Source organism: Syngnathus floridae, chromosome 11 (assembly GCF_059516105.1).
Source record: "Syngnathus floridae isolate MCC-2025c chromosome 11, RoL_Sflo_1.0, whole genome shotgun sequence".
Lineage (NCBI taxonomy): Eukaryota > Metazoa > Chordata > Actinopteri > Syngnathiformes > Syngnathidae > Syngnathus > Syngnathus floridae.
In genome coordinates this window covers 872458-894288 of record NC_142423.1, presented here as the reverse complement: position 1 = coordinate 894288, position 21831 = coordinate 872458, and the positions used below count along the sequence as shown (strand labels likewise).

Here is a 21831-nt window from a genome sequence, read left to right as displayed (position 1 = left end):
GTGGACTGGTTGGGCGAACTCCCATGCACCCTCGAGGATCCTGCCAAGGGTGTAGAGCTGGTCCACTGTTCCACGGTCAGGACGAAAGCCACACTGCTCCTCCTGAATCCGAGGTTCGACCTCCCGACGGACCCTCCTCTCCAGCACCCCTGAATAGACCTTACCAGGGAGGCTGAGGAGTGTGATTCCCCTGTAATTGGAACACACCCTCCGGTCCCCCTTCTTAAAGAGGGGAACCACCACCCCAGTCTGCCAATCCAGAGGCACTGTCCCCGATGTCCACGCTGTAGAGGCGTGTCAGCCATGACAGCCCCACAACATCCAGAGCCTTTAAGAACTCCGGGCGGATCTCATCCACCCCCGGGGCCTTGCCACAGAGGAGTTTTTTAACTACCTCAGTGACTTCGACCCCAGAGATTGGAGAATCCGCCTCAGAGTCTCCAGGCCCTGCTTCCTCAATGGAAGGCGTGTAGGTGGAATTGAGGAGGTCTTCGAAGTATTCTCCCCACCGACTCACGACGTCCCGAGTCGAGGTCAGCAGCACGCCATCCCCACTGTAAACAGTGTTGACGTTGCACTGCTTCCCCCTCCTGAGACGCCGGATGGTGGACCAGAATTTCCTCGAAGCCGTCTGAAAGTCATTCTCCTCACCAAACTCCTCCCACGCCCGGGTTTTTGCCTCAGCAACCGCCGAAGCCGCGTTCCGCTTGGCCATCCGGTACCTGTCAGCTGCCTCCGGAGTCCCGCAGGCCAAAACGGCCCGATAGGACTCCTTCTTCAGCTTGACGGCATCCCTTACCGCAGGTGTCCACCAGCGGGTTCGGGGATTGCCGCCACGACAGGCACCAACGACCTTACGGCCACAGTTCCGGTCGGCCGCCTCAACAATGGAGGCGCGGAACATGGTCCACTCAGACTCAATGTCCCCCGCCTCCCCCGGGACGTGGGAAAAGCTCTGCCGGAGGTGGGAGTTGAAGCTCTTCCTGACAGGAGATTCTGCCAGACGTTCCCAGCAGAGCCTCACAGAGCGTTTGGGTCTGCCAGGTCGGACCGGCATCTTCCCCCACCATCGCAGCCAACCCACCAGCAGGTGGTGATCAGTTGACAGCTCCGCCCCTCTCTTCACCCGAGTGTCCAAAACATGCGGCCGCAAATCCGACGACACGACTACAAAGTCGATCATCGAACTGCGGCCTAGGGTGTCCTGGTGCCAAGTGCACACATGGACACCCTTATGCTTGAACATGGTGTTCATTATTGAAAATCTGTGACGAGCACAGAAGTCCAACAATAGAACACCGCTCGGGTTCAGATCGGGGGAGCCGTTCCTCCCAATCACGCCCTTCCAGGTCTCACTGTCATTGCCCATGTGAGCATTGAAGTCACCCAGTAGAACGATGGAGTCCCCAGAAGGAGCGCTCTCCAGCACTTCCTCCAGGGGCCCCAAGAAGGGTGGGTACTCTGAGCTGCCGTTTGGTGCATAGACACAAACAACAGTCAGGACCCCTCCCCCCACCCGAAGGCGGAGGGAGGCTACCCTCTCGTTCACCGGGGTGAACCCCAATGTGCAGGCACCCAGCCGGGGGGCAATAAGTATACCCACACCTGCTCGACGCCTCTCACCGTGGGCAACTCCAGAGTGGAAGAGAGTCCAGCCCCTCTCGAGAGGGCTTGTACCGGAACCCAAACTGTGCGTGGAGGCTAGTCCGACTATATCTAGTCGGAATTTTTCTGCCTCGCACACCAGCTCGGGCTCCTTTCCAGCCAGAGAGGTGACATTCCATGTCCCAAGAGCCAGCTTCTGCAGCCGGGGATCAGACCGCCAAGGTCCCTGCCTTTGGTTGCCGCCCAGCTCACATTGCACCCGACCCCTTCGGCCCCTCCCACAGGTGGTGAGCCCATGGGAAGGGGAAGTAAGCAAAGACATGACGTATCAAAAGAACAAACTTTACATAGTCAGGGAACAGCAATAGATTAATGATGTCACAGCCAAACGCTAACATAATTTCATACAAAATGACAAAATTGAAAGAATGAGGTATATGTCCAAGATTGGAGAAGAATGTTCACAGGAAGGTCACGTGGAGATAAAACCAGCAGGTGCCAGAGGGAGCCAGCCAAGGACTCGGCCAAAGATGATCGCCAAGGCCGAAAGACGGGATGGAAGACAACAGCCCCCACATACACCGAATCGCCCATAACCAGCACCCACTCCCATGGCGAACGCCCCACCCCAAAGACTCATCACCCATCAATCTCGGCCCACAATGTGCAACTTAATATAAGCTGAACAAAGAACCTTGAACATTGCCTTTTCTGAATGGAATGCTCTTGAAAGGCCCAGCGCTGTATTGTACGTTCCTGAAAACAGAGCTTTCTGAACAAGAATTGTGATTGAACTCAACCAACCTGTGTAAGTCTAATTTCTGATTCAGTGTCTTAGCATTTTCCTAAATCTGAAGAAATCAAAGTGAGTAAATTGGATAACAGGTGATTGGCAATGGCTTTTGCCATGAGGCGCAGATAGCGCGCTCCCTAAATTGTAGACAAAATCCAACAACGGGAAGGCAGTTCACTCATTGACTCGCGGGGATGGGTTAAATGCAGAGGACAAATTTCACTACACCCAAATGTGTGTGTGACGATCATTGGGACTTTAAAAGGACTTTAGAAGTTCACCCATTGACTCATTCACGAAATGGAAAGTTAGGATTCGTTCCCTCGCTGATCCGTTCTCACGATGAACTGGAAATGCAAATATACTCACTGACTCGTTCACTCACAGATCCATTCAGTTGGTGACCGGGAAATGCAATTCACGACTTGTTCGTGAACGGGAAGTTACGTCATTTTCTTCTTCATCTTGTTTTACGGCGAGGTGGCACCAGCTTCAATGCGCATTACTGACACCTACTGGTTGAAGTCATATGAACTGAAAAAAAGAATGAATCACTTCACTGAAAAGATTCGTTCCTTTGGACGAGTCGTTCACTCATGAACCAACACTATTTCAGGCACTAACAATCCTATGATTGGCTACGTAGCGTAACTGAACCATATCATATCATTGGCTGGACACTTGCTGTCAATCACTGATTTACACTACAAAAGGGCACAGGGGGAAAGGATTCATCCACTTAATTAGATTAGATTAGGTTTAACAATAGATATTAATCAATCAGTTTATGCTGAATTTTATTTTGTGCGCAGCATGGTGTTTCACCTGCGTGAAGATGGCCCCCCCACCCACGCAAAATTTAAGGATGCGTGGGTGGGGGGGCCAGCTTCACGCAGGTTGGAGTTTCTTGTGCGTCGAGACTGCGCGACCAATGCGCAATTGCGCAGCTTTGAGGGAACACTGGTCCTGAGTCACAATTTCTGCCTGTAGAGTGTGATTCCCAATGAAAGTGTATCGGTCGGCATCCGTGAAAAACACTGGCTCCGATTTGCTACCATAACCCTGCCTTAGCCAATCGCTCACTGACTTGTTACGTTAACCCAGAAACTCCTGACTCGCCTCAGGCTCGTCCATCCGGCTTGCAGCTGAAGGGGGCGCTAAATTGCCAATTCTCTACACTGATAAACAGCGATGAAACTGCTTTGCGGCGCAATATTTAGCTTTTTGGGGGGGAGCCGCCCCCACATGACAAAAAATGCCACCCTGCCCATGTTGCCCATACTAAAAACTGCTACTGTAAACAGGAAAAGTAAATAGGGTGTTACTTGTCAATCAACCAGCTCCGTTTGTTTCTGACACCTTCCAAAAACTGAAATGTTTCTATCAGGCAAATTGAAGGCAAGCGTGAGCAGCTTGACTGTAACCGGACAGACAGAGAATACACTGGCTCCAAAATGCTGCATTTTATTGAGTGTTTGTGATGAAAATGGCCACCACTTTGAAAGGGGCTGACTCCGGTATCCTGTGTACCAGTCGGGCTAGTGTCGCTTCCATTTCCCCGCCCACAACGTCACGGCCACCCCGTGCAGGAAGACGGCAGCAAGGATGAGGAGGGTGCTAGACACGGGGCCGAAGGACAAGAAGGCCCCGGCAGCGTAGGCGAAGGCCAGGAGCAGGATGGTCCTGTAGCTGGCCAGCGAACGCAAGCTGACGCCAACTCGCCGATTCGTGTCCCAGAACCGAGGGGACGCAGGAGTCCTCGCCAGGACTGCGGGGTCGGGGCTGGTCAGGTAGTGCTGACACAGGCGACCGGCAAAGTCCGTCCGTGAGCACAGCTCAGTCAAGGGGCCTTCGAACTGGGGATGCGGACCACACCCGCCAGGTTAGATGTGCATCTGCACCCACTCTGGACTTTCGTGTGGCGGTGATTTACTTGGGCGTTGAGCAGTGACGACATCCAGTACAAGAACCTGACCAGCAGTGCGTTCTCGTAGCTCCTGATGGGCTGCAGCTCCGGGTCACCTTGGAACTGAATGTCGAACCTGCGCAGTCCATTGATGATCTGCACGAGAGCACAGCGGTCAATGCGATAGGAGCGCGCGCAGTCAACGATGGAAGGATAAGCTCAAGTGTACACCTGCATCCTTCCCAAATCAGTGAGGACCAGGCCACGCTCTCCCACAACGCAGTCGGGCAACCGCTCGGACTGGCCGTCATCCTCAGAAGATGTGGAGTTGGCCGTGAGCTGAGTCAGCTGACCCTGGTTGAGCTGCCAGATAAGAAAAGGGGGCTTAAGGGAGCAGGTGCCAGAAGCTGACCGGGCATAACGCAGGCCCTTTGACGCACTCGGCAACCACCCGGATCACAGCCTTCTATGCTGCAGCAAACAGGACTGAATGGGACTGAGCAGAGTCAAGTGTGCTCCGTGGGACAGACCTTGAAGACAGTGCACAGGTTCTCCAGCGCTCGGTCCAAGAATTCGTGAGTCTTGCGCAGACACTCGTTGCTCTCGTCCGCCTCGACGCCACAAAGACCGATGCTGGAATCTGAGGACGCCGCAGTCAACCATGACAGCAAAGACTTGCTAGCCGCCGCTTGGCAGGAGCGGTCCGAGATCCGTTTGGCCGTGTGTCTGGCTTGTGCGACCACCTGGATCAATCTCACCACCTGACAAACACAAGGGTGACCTCCAGGACCAAAGTCACGGCACCGCAAAGCTGCGAGGGGACGGCGCCTCACCGCAGCCCGCAGCTCGGGGCCGAACATCTGCTTGTACTGGCAGTCCTGGCCTTCCAAGGCGTACACATGACTCTTGACCCGGAACACAGCATCGGTGGTGATGCGTTGCCGTGACGACAGGAAGCCGCCTCCCTGCCCGGGAGTCAGGTAGCCTCGCGTCTGTCGGTGATGGGGGACCAGCTCCGGCTCCAGGAAGAGCTGTTCGGCTGCAAGAGCGGCTGATACGGTGAGCCCTAAAGCGCCCGCCCGCCTGATCATTTGTTCTGCCTTTCGCTCGTGCTGGAAGCTCTCAATGGCTCTGACTGCTACGTGAGACTGTCTGTCCCTGTTGTTTCACGTCCCCATTAAGCGAGTTTCGTTTAGGGCTGCAATTGATTACACTGGGCAACAATTTTTTACTTTTTGAATGTTGTCTTGATTTTTACAAGTGACTTAGGGTAGCTTTGCGCTGCTGAATCAGGAAATAACATCCATTTGTCTCCATCAGGTCAGGTTTTTGTGCCAAGTTGATTTGAAAAAATCAGATCTTGTGACAAAATCGATTACATTTTTCTGCCATAATGAGCAGATTTTTGTCAACACATCATCATAAATATGTTTTTAAGAAAAAAAACTTTCTTCAACAACATTTATTAATTACCTAATAGAAACATTGACTAAGTTAAACTGAATGGTGTGCAATGATAAAGGTAAGTACACATAAATTGCATGTTGTTTCACAATTGTTCAAACTTTAGGGCTTGAACTTCCGTTTCTTCGAACGCCTGGAATGCTCAGCGGCAGGGAGGTCTCTCTTCAGAGTCCACAGGTCAACAACAAATTTGTGTGGAGCATTTTAGAAGAATACAACAAAAAATTTGTATTTCTTAAGATGACAAACACTGAAGGATGTACAGTGGAAAGTTTCCAGTTAGGACGCTTAACTCGTAGCTATTGCACTGCATTAAGAAACTTTCTACTTTAGTCGACTATACAATACCCACATGCGCCAATTTATGATTTCTACCTACTTTTGTTTGCAGATGAATGAGATGACTTCAGCCAGAAGATTTTTTGTTGTATTCTTCTAAAATGCTCCACACGTGCGTATATGTGAACAAAAACGTAGAAAATGACACGTGGCTATAGCTCAAAAACTTGACCTGATTGAGCAAAACCAATGTGATTTTTGGATTCAGCGCATCAGATTCGTCCTAAATCAGCTGAAAAAACCCAGAAAACAAATTTGTTGTTGACCTGTGTTATTTTTCTTTGACAATCAATCGAGCAATTTTGCTCCTTAATTGATCAATCTAGTTTTAAAAAATGGTTTTCATTTCCATCTCTTCCCGGTTTTGCAAGTGGCGGCACTCATCTTACCCTTGTGGATCATGTCCGCGAGGTCCGGCTGACAGAAGACTTTGGCCACTCGGAAGAGCATCAGTGCGTTCTTAGCGTTGACCAGGTCCATGCGCACGGCTCTGTTGAGGAACACCTGGAATAGTTTGGTGTAAACCAGCAGGTTCTCCTGAACAAAGGACTCCCTGCCCGTTTGCAACAAGGAAGCCGGCAGTTAGCATCGACCATGACGCAGATCCACGGGCGGTACTGCGTGGCACGGCGCAAGTCACATGACGCACCATTTGTCAGGGTCACATCGGCCGCTGCCCGCCGGCAGGAGGGCCCTCTTGTCACCAGCGTACCTCCACGGCTGGATGAAGCTCAGCCACGTTTCCAGCACCTAGCACCATGACAAGGAGGTTAGCGGCCGCGCTGGCTAAAAAGCCCGAAGCCCACGGAGACATACCGCTCGGAAGGAAGCGTCCAGAGGCCAGTGGCCGAAGCAGTGCTGCAGGAACAAGAAGAGCTTCTGCTGTACAAAACGCTGCAGCGCAACTCTGCACAGACCCGCACAGTACACGTGACACACACGTCCCGCCTGACAACATGGGACACGCAGCAGGCTTTTTTGAATGAAGTGCTGAGCGCAGGCATCTGTCCGTCCCGCTTTGCCTCACAACTGACCCGCTCAGTTCTTGGCCAGACACGCCAAGCCATCCCACCTTGCTTTGTGCCACCATCGTCAGTACACCTTTCACCACACGAGAAGCGCTTGGCGCGAGCTTGCTTGCCAAAAACGGACGGACGGACCTCGACAAGGGTTGGAGCGAGTAAGCAAGCCTACCTCTTAAACTCCTCCAAGGGGCCGGCCTGGGCATGCGAGTGGGTCGGGGAGGCTGACGGCTGCTCCGGCTTCAGGCTGTTGGAGAAGGCGTGCAGGTGTTTGACCAGCAGACGCACGGCCAAGACGTGCTCCTCGCTCGGACTGAATGGTTCCTACGAGGCAAGCGGAGCAAAGTCAAGCTGCGCTCCGCAACGCCCGTCGTCCCGCAGCCAGTCGCCACACTTCCGGGCCCGATGCAGCCAATCGAGCAGCAAAGGCTGTGCGCTGGAGAACGGAGGTCCCGCATAATCCAAATTTGGGAAGCAGCTTTGGGGAGGGGAGGAGCGGGCCCTCCCGTGCTGGGCTCGATTAGTCCAGCTTGACTTTGTGCGGAACTCAAATACAAGACAACAAAAGTGGTTTTCTCCTTCCTTCAAGGCGGGACCTCAGCGCTCCACGACAGGCCACAGCAACTCTTAAACTCAAACACCAGCAAACGCCACACCCCAAACTGTATTCACTCCAAGTTAGGAATGCACGTGGACGATGCCTTTTTGCACATCTTTTCAGCGTTTGCTTTCCATACCACTGCAGCCAGACAAAGTCATAAGCCAAAGCACATTCAAGCCAGCAAGAGTACTTGGGAGGAGCTGGAGTTCCAAAGGGAAGGAAACGAGGCCATGTCTCTAACAAGTGCTCCGACCAAGCAGGACCTTCAGGTCTCCGCCAAGTACCCCTAAGCAGGAGCAGAGGTGACGGCGCAGCGGGCGGGCGCAAGAGGGTTTAAGTACTTGGTAGGTGTGGAGGCTCCCCGGGCTTGGCGGGATATGCGGTTGGCACGGCATGCTGGACATACTGAGGCGGTACTGGAGCAGCGCCAGCTGTTGACCCATAAACCACCGACCAAGAGAGGGGAAGGGGAACAGCACAAAGAGTAACCGAAGAAGGACAAAAAGGTGCATCAGTCAGGAGAAAGGTGACAACCAGAGGAGAACAAAGAGGAAACACCAACAGATGAAAAATATAGCATGAGAAAGAAGAGAGGAGATAACAATCAATTACTGACTGCCACACATTTTTCTTCTCCTGGTTTTTCACCCACAAGACCACACACAACAATGGACAATTCGCATGGGTCAATGATCCCCATCTCTTGTGTTTCAACTCCCATCATAACATTTAGAGGAGCACTAAAATGATACAACACTGGAAAACTGTCACATTTGCTCATCGCATGATTTTTTTGCCACCAGCCTTCGCAAGTCTCACACCGACATTCAATCGAAAACCCTCAAGTAAACTTAACAGCAGAAACTCTTCAAGCCATCCAACGAGAAAGGTTTCATGCATGTTACTTTCACGGCTTAGACACGGAGAGACGCAGTAGCGGCATTTTATTTAACAAATCCAGTTTGTCATTCAGGGCTTTTTCATACTGTAGTTTTTGTTTTGTGTTCGTCGGCACCCTTTTGTTGTCGAAAGAAGCCTCAGCATGACTTCTGGCCAACCTTTGAACTACACGTTGGGCATGGCACGCAAGGAGGCCAAGGAGCCAGACGAAAGGTTGGCATCCGGGGGTGGGGGGTACGAGCCCGCCCGCCGGCGCTCCCGGCTACTACTTGGCCTCACATGTGGCATGCATGGCAATGGGCACAAGGCCGTCAGCAGCGCACGCAAGAAAGAGACGTACGCAGGCAGGCAGGAAGGAAGGCAGGAGTCAAAGTGACGACTCCCCTTTGGTGGAGCTCAAGCTACCTCAAGAGGCAGGTGAGGACGAGCGAGGCGCACAAGCAATAGGACTCTTGGAGCCAGTTGCTGCTCTTACCTTCACCTGGGGTGACTGCAGCTTCTGGTACATCTTTAAAGAATAGTGATGCAGCCACACCTCTACCAGCATCTGTGGCACAGGCGCACGACAGCACACATTTTCAGGAGTCCCTTTTTGTCCAGCGGCTGCTCTGGGCAAAGGCGACGCACCTGCAGCAGCGTTTCAGACCTCCAGATTTCCTGGGCGGCAGGGTCGGCGTTGACGGAAGGCTGAAGGAAGATATGATGCTTCAGCAGACTGGGACTGTGGAGGCCGTGTCCCGCCAGCGAGATGTTGGCTGACCTGTGCACGCGTTGGACAGAGCACTTGACACCGCGAGCTTGACGCATGCATGCTGTGAGACAATCAGGCGCAACGTGCCTCTGAGCCGGCGTGCTGACGGAGCCCTTGCTGTCTGAAAAGGGTGAGGGGGGCACGCTTCCTTCGGTAGGCAGGAAGTACTTGAGGTACATGTCCGCCAGCACAAAGTAGGCGCTGTCAGTTGTCCCGCCATGTTGGCTCCCAGGCAAGTTCTGGAACATCATCCAACCTTAATACAACTCCACGCACGCACGCGCGCGCGCGCACGCGCGTGCACTCACACACACAGACGCACACACACACACGCGCGCACGCGCGTGCACACCTCTCACCTTAGGCGTAATAAGGCAGGAGGCAAAGTAGAAGATGAAGAACTCAAACGGATCTGCACTACATTGAGGAATAAGTTCAAGTGGCGCGTGAGAGCTGAGCATCAAGCGGCGAGAAGGATACTCAGCGCCATGTTGAGAGTCAGTATGCCAGACATGGGAAAGTGTGGCCGGTTGTGAAAGAGCGGGCAGTCGGGAAGGACACCTTCCTGGATGGACGTCTTCACCGGCGCCTGCGTGTGCAAACCAAGGACAGAGCATGCCATCTACTACAGTAATCCCTTGCTACATTGCGGTTTGGTTATTCAAAATAAACCTTCTAAATTGAGGAATTATGGCACGAAAGTTGCCCACATGCCAGCAGAAGACGGAGTGTCCACACAATTGCAGTACTTGTACGTTTTTATTTTAAAAAGTTTTTAAAATAAGAGTTCTAAAAACATATTTACATTATTGTACCCTGTTATAAAAATAAATATAATAATAAAAGAGTTCTAAAAACATATTTACAGTATGTAATGGCAACACCGATGCGCGGCGCATGTGTCGAGCTCATAGAGCGAAGCCCGTGTCGGTGCGTGTATCGCGTATCGAAAGTCACGTGACCGAAACAACAGCAGTATCGCCTGTCAAGGAAAGCCGGTCAACGGGATGGATCTGCCAAAACAATATAGGATCTTTTGCGGTTCATCCTCGAAGTTATCAGGAATTATGGAGCAGCCCCAAGTCCAGGGATGAGAATCTTCCGCGGATCCGCAGATTTCCGTGTTTTTTTCCGTCGGGAGTATCATTTTCGTGAAATGGTGTAGATCCGTTGAGAAAATTGTTTTTATGTATGGGGGGCGGCTCGCAGCAGTATTGCGACAACAGCCGCCTTATTTTCGGCAGCATTTTGGTGCTACTTTTGTCACATCATTTGCCAACTCATTTGCCTAATTAGCAAAAGTTTTAACCAGCATGGCGAAAGATTTAGAGAAAAAAGACGAGGATCGTGCCAGGGAAATAGACAAGTCGAACGGGATCAGGAACTGCTTCAGATGGGCATGGCTCGAGAGCAGCGTCATCTTACAACTCGGAACACAAAGACGCTCTTAAAGCAATGCAACAGTGAGCGCCCGGCGCGCTGCGGTTGCACGATCGGACTAAATTAAGCTCCCTGCGCACTGAGGTCCACGTAAATTTCAGAAAGTACATCAGGACTTTAAAAATATTTTCTAAATTTCAGCAACGGCTCTGTCACAATAATGCGATCGGCGCGGTGCAGTTGCGCGGTCGGCAACGCGCTACGTTTGCGCGTTCGGCGGTGCGCTGCAGTTGCGCGATCGGACAAAATTAAGCTCCCTGCGCACTTACAGTTAAGGACAAAATTATTAGCCCCCCTTTGAAAATTTCATTATTTTTTGAATATTTCCTGACTGCTAATTACTAGAGCAATGACATTTTAGCACATCATTTATGACCATATCAGATTTATTAGGAAACCTTTATTACACATAATTTTGCTCAGAGGCAGAGCATTACATACAAAACCAAAAAATACCATGGTCAAAATTATTAGCCCCCCTAACATCAATAGTCAATTGTGTATCCTTTTCGCTGGACAACAGCTTGCAGTTGTTTTGTATAGTTCTCAACAAGCTTAAGACAGGTCTCCTGAGGAATTGCAACCCATTTTTCCTTGGCAACTCTCTCAAGTTCCTCCAGGTTTGATGGTCGTCTGGCGTGAACTCTGGTCTTCAGTTGTTTCCATAAGTTTTCGATGGGGTTTAAATCTGGGCTTTGTGCAGGCCACTTCAGAACATTGACTTTGCTCTTCTGAAGGTATTCCTTCACCATTATCGATGTATGTTTCGGGTCATTGTCATGCTGAAACACAAAACGACGACAAAAACCCAGCTTCGAAGCAGACTGTTTAAGGTTTTCCTTCAAAATCTTCACATAATCTTCTTTCCTCATGATTCCTTCTATCCTGACAAGATTCCAAGTGCCAGCTGCACTGAAGCCCCCCCAAAGCATAATGCTCCCACCTCCGTGTTTCACAGTTAGGACAGTGTTCTTAGGGTTGTATGCTTCTCCCTTCTTCCTCCAAACAAAGGCTACATCTCGGTGACCAAACAGCTCCAGTTTAGTCTCATCTGACCACAGAACACGCTTCCAATATTGATCGCCTTTCTCCATGTTGTCCCGAGCATACTGCAATCTCGCTTAAAGGTGTCTCTTTTGAAGGAGTGGAGTTCTTCTTGGTCTGCACCCTCGCAGACCATTTCTGTGCAGGGCTCTTGTGACTGTCTTCCTATTCCAGACTTCCCCAAGTCATGAACTAGTGTCTTGGCAGTTGTTCGTGGATCTTTCGATACATCTCTGACTACCTTTCTTTCCAAAGATTTTGAAATCTTTCGCTTCCTGCCTCTGCCTTTGTTGTTCTGTACTGTGTGAATTTCCTTGAACTTCTTTATATTGCTTCTGACTGCAGTTCTTGAGACTTTGAATTGCTTTGATATACTTGTATAACCTTCTCATTCCTTGTGAGCATCAATAATTATTTTTCTTAAGTCAAGACTAATTTCTTTTCCTTTCACCATGATTGCAGACTAATGTGAACCACAGGTAAACTTTAGCCAAGCGTAATATTGAAAGCAACCTCTAGATTTGATTTCAGGTCAATCATTGAGAGCTTGGCAAAGTTTTAACAACTTGTTAGACCAGTGTTTTGGAATATAACTCAACAGGTCAACCATTACTCCCAAAGGGCTAATAATTTTGACCATGGTATTTTTTGGTTTTGTATGTAATGTTCTGCTTCTGAGCAAAATTATGTATAATGATTTGATAAATCTGATATGCTCATAAATGCTGTGAAAAAATGTCATTGCTATAGGAAGTAGCAGTCAGGAAATATTCAAAAAATAATGACATTTTCAAAGGGGGGCTAATAATTTTGTCCTTAACTGTAAGTCCACTTGAATTTTGGAAAGTACATCAGGAGTTTAAAAATATTTTCTAAATTTCAGGGACGGCTCTGTCACAATAATGCAACCAGCACGGTGCAGTTGCGCGATCGGACAAAAATGCGCAAATGAAAAAATGCTTAAAGCCTTGGAACGGATTAAAAAAAATTCCATTATTTGTAATGGGAAAAATAGATTGGGAATTCGACCAATTCGCTTCTCGAACCGCCTTCTGGAACGGATTGTGGTCGAAAACCAAGGCTTGACTATTATATTCACCTTGGTAGCCCACCAAGCAGGAATCTTTTTTTAACAAAACTGATGAAGTTGAGTGATGAAATTAATGGTTTTGGGAATGCTATACTGCCAAAATCCAGGAGTCTCCAGGGAGCTTTTCCCCCTGAGACCCCTCCGGGGCGTTGCCCCCGGCCCACTGCTGCCACCATTGGGGGGGCGGCCCCTGGCCCCCTGTAGCAAGTGTGTGTGTGTGTGTGTGTGTTGGGGGTGTTACAGGCACAGGCATGCGGCCTCCAGGACCCGGCTACTTAGCAGTTTTTTTTCATTTGCCGTTCTCATCCCTGCAAGTCAGATACTTGGACGATCAAGACTCATTACACTGCATTCCAGCCTCATCTGTGCAGTGTGAGCAGGTGTTTTCAACAGCTGGAGAAATTGTGTCCAAAAAGCGCAACCGGCTGAATTTCAAAACATTGGAAAAATGTATCGTTTTAAATAAAAATTTGTAAAAAACTCATTCCAGTGCACAAGCATCCTCTTTCATAACATGTTCACTTAGATTTTCATGTTATGATACATGTTTACATTATTGATTGACTAACGAAAAAAGAAAATACATTTTAAATTTAAATGAATATGCGAAAGAATACAATATAAAATATAATTACTTAAATTAATGAATGTATATACTAGGTCATCAAATCTGAATCAGTTGAGTCTATCAACTCGGTTGCTTGTAGTATTTTTAAGGTCCAGCAGGTGTGAGCACTGAATTCCACAGTATCGACACAGTATCAATAGTTTGGCAATGTGTCAAAACGCTTCACGACACCTCATCGACCCATCACTAGTATGTATACACGCGCACGCGCACACACACACACACGCGCACACACACACACGCGCACACACACACACGCGCACACACACACACGCGCACACACGCGCACACACACACACGCGCACACACACGCACACACACGCGCGCGCGCGCACGCACGCACGCACGCACGCACGCACGCACGCACGCACGCACGCACGCACGCACGCACACACACACACACACACACACACACACACACACACACACACACACACACACGGCAAGATAGGTGACCATCCCTAGAAATCGTCTGAGTTCATCTTTGTTTTTTGGTCTTTCTATGTTGTTGATTGCTGACGTTTTTCTCGGGTCGGGCTTCACTCCCTCTTCATTCACTGATGTCTTCCACAAAGGTAAGTGATTTCACTCCGAACTCACATTTGTCTTTGTTAAGCTTCAAATTCACAGTTGGAATAATTGGATGAGGCACTGGTCAGTCTGGCCAAGGGCCTTGTAATTTACAAGTTGGATCACCTTGGTGACAACAGAAATGATTCGGTGACAAAGGGCAGCCTTGGCGGAGTCCAACCCTCACTGGGAACGAATCTGACTTACTGCCGGAAATGCGGACCAAACTCTGGCATCGTGATACAGGGACCGAACCGCCGTTATCAGTTAGCTCAGCACCCCGTACTCCAGAAGCACCCTCCACAGAACCTCCCGAGGGACATGGTCGAACGCCTTCTCCAAATCCACAAAACACATGTGGACTGGTTGGGCGAACTCCCATGCACCTTCGAGGATCCTGCCAAGGGTGTAGAGCTGGTCCACTGTTCCACGGCCAGGACGAAAGCCACACTGCTCCTCCTGAATCTGAGGTTCGACCTCCCGACGGACCCTCCTCTCCAGCACCCCTGAATAGACCTTACCAGGGAGGCTGAGGAGTGTGATTCCCCTGTAATTGGAACACACCCTCCGGTCCCCCTTCTTAAAGAGGGGAACCACCACCCCAGTCTGCCAATCCAGAGGCACTATCCCCGATGTCCACCAATGTTGCAGAGGCGTGTCAGCCATGACAGCCCCACAACATCCAGAGCCTTTAAGAACTCCGGGCGGATCTCATCCAGCCCCGGGGCCTTGCCACCGAGGAGTTTTTTAACTACCTCAGTGACTTTGACCCCAGAGATTGGAGAGTCCGCCTCAGAGTCTCCAGGCCAAACCTGGGCAAATTACGGCCCGCGGGCCACACTTTGTGCGTCCCTGTCCGGCCCGCATGAGGCCAATCGTAAATTATATTTGATTCCTACTTAATTAAAAAAAAAAAATGTGTCGTGCGTGCAATACAACTGTTTTGTTTTTATTTTGAAAGGCGTCGCACTTCCGTGTAGCGTACGTGTATGTGAGCTGTGCGCGAAAGTCAACAGTGCGAAGTAATGCTGCCCGAGAAATGTGTGCTGACCCTCAGAAAAGAAAATTTGACAAGGAGCGCCGTGTTTTCAACAAGACATGGACTTTACAGAAATGAAAGGTAAAGCCGTGTGCCTGATTTGTGGTACACAGGTCGCTGTGTTTAAAGAATATAATTTGAGTCGCCACTACACGACCAAGCATGAGAAAAAATACATCTGTCTGATAAACAGGGCGCATCAGAGGCTGATGCATTGCTAGCAAAACTGCAAGCCCAACAAGGACTTTTTATCAAACTTCACACCCAGAAATGCAGCGGCTTTGTCATTTGAGGAAAACTTAAAGAAGTTAAGAATAAATTGTGCTGATTAATGATTGTTTTTTGACCTGTACACCACAATTTCACATAGCTTAATATAAATATAAACAGAATAATTGTATTCTTCTAATTACCAGTACCAACTATATAAAATAAATAATTTAGTGCATTTTACAATGGAAGAAAATTGAGCAGGTTTAAGTTATCATACGTAGGTGTGGCCCTCTGACACAACTCAGGTTTTTCATGTGGCCCCTTGTAAAATTTAATTGCCCACCCCTGCTCCAGGCCCTGCTTCCTCAATGGAAGGCATGTAGGTGGAATTGAGGAGGTCTTCGAAGTATTCTCCCCACCGACTCACGACGTCCCGGGTCGAGGTCAGCAGCACGCCATCCCCACTGTAAACAGTGTTGACGTTGCACTGCTTCCCCTCCTGAGACACCGGATGGTGGACCAGAATTTCCTCGAAGCCGTCCGGAAGTCATTCTCCATGGCCTCACCAAACTCCTCCCACGACCGGGTTTTTGCCTCAGCAACCACCGAAGCCGCGTTCCGCTTGATTCTGTCACCGATTCTGTTCATAATCTTTATGGACAGAATTTCTAGGCGCAGCCGAGGCGTTGAGGGGGTCCGGTTTGGGGATCTCAGCATCGCGTCTCTGCTTTTTGCAGATGACGTGGTGCTGTTGGCTTCTTCAGGCCGTGATCTCCAGCTCTCACTGGAACAGTTCGCAGCCGAGTGTGAAGCGGTCAGGATGAGGGTCAGCACCTCCAAATCCGAGTCCATGGTCCTCGGTCGGAAAAGGGTGGAATGCCCTCTCCGGATCGGGGATGAGATCCTGCCCCAAGTGGAGGAGTTCAAGTATCTTGGAGTCTTGTTCACGAGTGAGGGGAGGATGGAGCGCGAGATCAACAGGCGGATCGGTGCAGCGTTAGCAGTAATGCGGACTCTGTCCCGGTCCGTCGTGGTGAAGAGAGAGCTGAGCCAAAAGGCGAAGCTCTCAATTTACCGGTCGATTTACACTCCTACCCTCCCCTATGGTCACGAGCTATGGGTCGTGACCGAAAGAACGAGATCCCGGATACAAGCGGCCGAAATGAGTTTTCTCCGCAGGATGTCCGGGCTCTCCCTTAGAGATAGGGTGAGAAGCTCGGTCATCCGGGAGAGACTCGGAGTAGAGTCGCTACTCCTCCACGTTGAGAGGAGCGAGATGAGGTGGCTCGGGCATCTTATCAGGATGCCTCCTGGACGCCTCCCTGGGGAGGTGTTCCGGGCAACGTCCCACCGGTAGGAGACCCCGGGGACGACCCAGGACGCGCTGGAGAGACTATGTCTCTCAGCTGGCCTGGGAACGCCTTGGGATCCCCCGGGATGAGCTGGACGAAGTGGCTGGGGAGAGGCAAGTCTGGGAGTCCCTCCTAAAGCTGCTGCCCCCGCGACCCGACCCCGATAAGCGGAAGAAGATGGATGGATGGATGGATGAGATCAGTTAAGTATCAGGAATATTTTCGCAGACCGGCCTTTATATAAATAATATTTATATAAATAAATAATACATTTATAACAAATATATAAATACTATGAAATAAAATGATACAACTGGCATAAAAACAAGTACAAACGACATCAAAATAAAACTCACCATTACGTTGCATTAGTGGGGGCACTGAGCTTGTTTCTCAGAAACGAGCCGGTGCCATCTAGGTGTAATCGGAGACGATGACACCCAAAGTGGTTAGGGTTTGTCTTTTAATGCAGGATGCTTGGTCTCCATGTGCCGAAGCAGATTTGAAGGCTTCATTGCCTCGTTAGCTAGCCTGTCACCACATATTATGCAGAGTAAGGTTGGCGCGTCAGAGTCACCTATGGCGATAAATCCGTATTTTAAGTAGGACTCTTTTAAATGCAGCTTTCCTTTTCTTAGAAGTCGTAGCCTCTTCTTCCGTCTCCTCATTGGGATTTTTTTCCCTTTCCAAACATCTGTTTCTTGCTCATTTTTGCTTGCTTCGCGGGCTCGTGACATGTCACGTGACCGAGACGAGGCGTCTTGACCTGAACTGACGGATGTAATTGGGAGAGAATCGCCAATTTTTTTCATATTTTTCAAAATAAATTCTTACGCAACCCGCGTGGGTTTTCTCCGGGCACTCTGGTTTCCTCCCACATCCCAAAGACATGCTTGGTAGGCCGATTGAAGACTCCAAATTGTCCCTAGGTGTGAGTGCGAGTGCTTGGTTGTCTCTGTGTGCCCTGCGATTGGCTGGCAACCGGTTCAGGGTGTCCCCCGCCTACTGCCCGGTGACGCTGGGATAGGCTCCAGCGCACCCGCGACCCCTGTGGGAATTAAGCGGTTCAGAAAATGGATGGATGGATGGATTCTTACTCATTTTTGCTAGCTTTGCGGGCTCGACTGGGGAATCATGTCACGTGACCGGGACGAGCGTCTTGACCTGAATTAATTGATTCTCGATAAAAAAAATATGTATTTTTTTTCTGTGCGGCTTGGCAGCCCAGTACCAAGTGAGGTACCAAGGTCCGCGGCCCGGTGGTTGGCGACCACTGATTTATACTAAGTATTAATATAGTATTTACATGTTTGAAACTGTAACAAGTGAGGTACCAAGGTCCACGGCCCGGTGGTTGGGGACCACTGAACTATACTAAGTATTAATATAGTATTTACATGTTTGAAACTGTAACAAGTGAGGTACCAAGGTCCACGGCCCGGTGGTTGAGGACCACTGATTTATACTAAGTATTAATATAGTATTTACATGTTTGAAACTATTATTTAATGTTCTAATGATAACATATGCACTTATATGGTTTAATATACACTTATTGATACGCAAACAATGCATATTTGTTAAAAAAAAGGGTGACACGACTTCACGGATTTTCACATATTGCAGGTGGTCTTGGAACCAGTTATCCGCAATAAACGAGGGATTACTGTACTTCCAAAAAACCCATCCAAAACAAGCGGGCAGATGGAGCGGCCACAGAGCCACCCAACAAGCCACGACGACAAAGTCTTACCGGCAGATAATTGACGGGCACTTCGTATTTGTATTCCTCTGCTTGAAGTTTGTAGACCAGTTTCATCATGGGCCCACTGGGGAAAGCAAGCAGAAGCTCCTCATCCGTGTTTATACGCAAGTACGCACACATTGCCATCAAATGCGTCAAATGAGTCACCTCGGCTTCAGGAAGTCCACGATTGGTGCAAAGTCGCCGCATCGCGAATGGAGAAGGCGAAGGTTCCATCCTCCCAGGACGCCGTCCAGACTTCCAAAGACGCTCTCCACCAGCCAGGAGAAGATGGCGTGCAGCTCCTGAAGCAGCCGGCAAAGCAAAACAACAACTCCATTGCTTCTCGTGTAAAGGGACTTTTTTTTTGCCCACTGAGAGCGGAAAAGGCAATCTGCTGGGATAAGCACACACATCTTTTTGCTCGCCACTCGGGGTCGCATTGGCTCGGTGTGAGCAAATATGCCGGCCGGTGGCAGCGCATTTGCTTTTCACTGCCGTTTGGAGCTAGACGCCCGAGGCTGACTCTTCCGACCGGCTCCTCCTGCCAAAGCTTTGAAGGCCTGACTTCATTAACTACCCTCAAGTTGAAAACGACATTGAAAAGCCACGCAGTGTAGCATTTGGGCTCCTTTTTTCCAATGGCTCCGCCTCCGCTCCTTCTCAAAACTACTATATACATTAGACCAGTGTTTCCCAACCTTTTTTCATTCACGGCACACCTTTTCATTTGAAAAAAATCTCGTGGCACACCGCCAACAAAAATCTGTTAAATTCCTATATTAAAATTAGTTATATTACAATGAAAGACGTAAAGTCCTATTCCTATATATGTATGGAGAGTCGAATAATTTAATAGAAATAAATACTAAATATTCTTTAAATTGTATTCCTTTTTTTAAATAAAAGTGACACTTTTTTAAAAAGGTTTTAGACGGTGTAAGAAATAAACTATTTAAAGTGATTGTGATTAAAATAGAAGAATCAACGTGATTTTGTTTACTGTTTTAGACTAGGTCAATAAATATTGCAACAATAAGAACAAAGTCACTTTTAAAGACGCTCTGCTGTTCTGACAGCAGCTGAGTGGTTATCACAATCGAGGTGTCTCGACTTGACTGTTTATTTTATGTATGTGAAAAATAACCAATCCAGGTTCTCCGGTTGAACCGCATGCTCTCATTTCCATTGGACCACAAACACACCACAACCGTCATAGTGTCTGTCACTGTTAGCAAAAGCACACGGCAACACACACATAAACTGAATATGTGCCGATGCAATACAATCAGACCGACACAATATGAAATCTCAAGATTATCCGATTCTCCACGCATGCACGATTAGCAAGTGGCTGACCAGGCCTTGCGCGAACTGACCAGTGGTTTGGCGATCCTGTTTACAATGCGCTCCGTAATTAATATTGGACAATCCCACGGCACAGCTGAACGTCTCTCACGGCACACCAGTGTGCCGCGGCACAGTGGTTGGGAAACACTGCATTAGACTATATCCGAAGCGTCTCCTCTTCTTCCTTTTGGAGAGCTTGCGATCAGGCAGCATTTTTGTGTCAGAGGTGGTCAACCGTGGACGTGAAAAATACGCTCCTAATTGCCAACCGGTTCTCAGCGAGTGTTCAGAAACGCAGACCATTGTTCAAATTTGACGTCGGATTATTCAGAGGGCATCAAAGACCGAGTTCTGGCACGTGCCCTCAGCGCTCCGGCCGGGGACACCGTGCTGGTTGTGTTTGCGCCAGTGCTGGTTGGGTTCTCAAAGGAAGGGCAGCGCAACGCACTCCCCCTTTCGACACAGCCGTTCATGTCGGAGAAGTGCACGGGCGTCATAAGGAATTTCCCATTGTCCCACTTTTTGTGAATGGAGCTCTGTGTTGGGATGAACCAGAGCACCCGACACACACAATAGGACCCAAACTGTCAAATGACGGACTTATTTGAATCTTTATACGTGGGGATCTATTGGTAAGATTTGAAAAAGCCTTGTGAGTGTAGCCAGCCAAAGAGTTAAGCTTGCGAATATCAAACGACCGGCTTCACCACTGCACCAACGGCCAGAAAAGGTCACGTGGAGAGTGCCTTTTTGCATTCGTACCTTTGCATGATAATCATTGATGATCTTGATGAGGTCCTGGCATCGCTGAGCCAAAGTTTTGTTGGGTGAGTCCACTTTGAGGTTGGCCTGAAAGCAGCACACGAGCCTTAACTTCTTGCAACCAATCAAACAGCCAATCTGTCAAATCAATCGGGCCTCACCAGGAGGAAGCCAGGGTGCTGTAAGCTTGGAGCTGCCATCAAACAGAAGCTGGAACCCCGGTTGCTCTTCCAAAGCCTCCTTCGCTCCTGAATCAATCGCACGGCACAGACAATGACTGGTCGCTGGGCGACGTCAGGAGAGAGTGAGGCAAACAATGACCGACTTCTGAATAAAGCGTGACGAATAACACGCGATTTGGGAGCACCGAGAAAATCGAGCCCAGATTCAAACTCGGAACTGAGAGGCAAACAAGCTAACCACTGTTTCTTCACCCTGTAAGGCTTTGTAATAACCTCAGCACATTTCAGTAAAACACTTTCGACACGTTGTGCTGATGACCGCAAATAAGTATTTTCTTTTCAATTGGTTCACTACCGGTGTTTTGGATCAGACTCTGGGACATCAGACTCCAGCTAGCTAGCTTGGCGGGCATAAATAACCCACAATGCACACACCACATAACTGCAAACTGAACGCTGTCCCAGTGACTGACCTTCGTTCCAGATGCCTGCACAGATTTTAAACGAAAAATGTTGGACCGATTTTCTTGTCGTTCAAGTCATCTATCGGTGTTTCGGATCAGACTCTGGGATGTCAAACTATGGTTAGCTTAGCTTGGCGAGCAAAAATAACCCACAATGCGCACACCACATAATTACAAACTGAACGCTGGCCCAGTGACTGACCTTCGTTCCAGATGCCCGCACAGATATAAAAAGAAAAATGTTTGACCGATTTTTTTGTCGTGTATTCCAGTCAAGCTTAGGTTTGTTTGAGGGTACTTTCCTCTCTCCCGCTTGTCTGCCTGACGTCACCTCTTCCACTTTCTTTTTCTTCTATTAACTGAGCTGGCGTCCCACCAAATTGCGGCCTCTTCCGCCACCTGCCGCTCACGCGACAAATATCGCACCAAGTCCTTAGCTAACAAAAACACATTAGTACGTGCAACTAGAATGCAATTTCTGGAGAAATTGCGTGTGAAGGCGAAGACTTTGAATAACCTCATGGGAAATGCTGCTGAATGATGTCGAAACGAGTTTAATTACTTCAGAAATG

At 49.2% G+C, this 21831-nt stretch overlaps 1 protein-coding gene across 6 annotated transcripts; it reads right to left on the bottom strand.

The window, feature by feature from the left end:
* Positions 1-3846: 3846 nt before the first annotated feature.
* Positions 3847-21622, bottom strand: smpd4 (sphingomyelin phosphodiesterase 4). Of its 6 annotated transcripts, XM_088389669.1 has the most exons (20): positions 21462-21622; positions 20775-20861; positions 20614-20700; positions 18670-18806; positions 18511-18586; positions 9862-9970; positions 9741-9793; positions 9469-9620; positions 9258-9390; positions 9106-9177; positions 8072-8161; positions 7302-7453; positions 6924-7014; positions 6757-6857; positions 6497-6660; positions 5138-5343; positions 4835-5065; positions 4536-4667; positions 4332-4460; positions 3847-4254 (listed from the first exon to the last, which is right to left on the bottom strand). In XM_088389669.1, exons 2-20 carry the CDS (start codon positions 20811-20813, stop codon positions 3937-3939), a joined length of 2472 nt encoding a protein of 823 aa, XP_088245795.1. In that variant the 5' UTR covers positions 20814-20861; positions 21462-21622; the 3' UTR covers positions 3847-3936. The 6 variants fall into 6 exon arrangements, with proteins under 6 accessions (XP_088245795.1, XP_088245793.1, XP_088245797.1 ...); XM_088389667.1 differs by having other exon boundaries at positions 9258-9620; XM_088389671.1 differs by lacking the exon at positions 8072-8161.
* Between the last annotated feature and the right edge of the window lie 209 nt (positions 21623-21831).

Coding starts and splice junctions, on each gene's coding strand:
- smpd4 (XM_088389667.1), bottom strand. CDS start 20,813: ATGGCAGCTCCAAGCTTACAGCACCCTGGCTTCCTCCTG. Junction 6,858..6,923: donor TGGACGCTTCCTTCCGAGCG/GTATGTCTCCGT, acceptor TCATGGTGCTAG/GTGCTGGAAACGTGGCTGAG. Junction 4,255..4,331: donor CGTCACTGCTCAACGCCCAA/GTAAATCACCGC, acceptor CCGCATCCCCAG/TTCGAAGGCCCCTTGACTGA.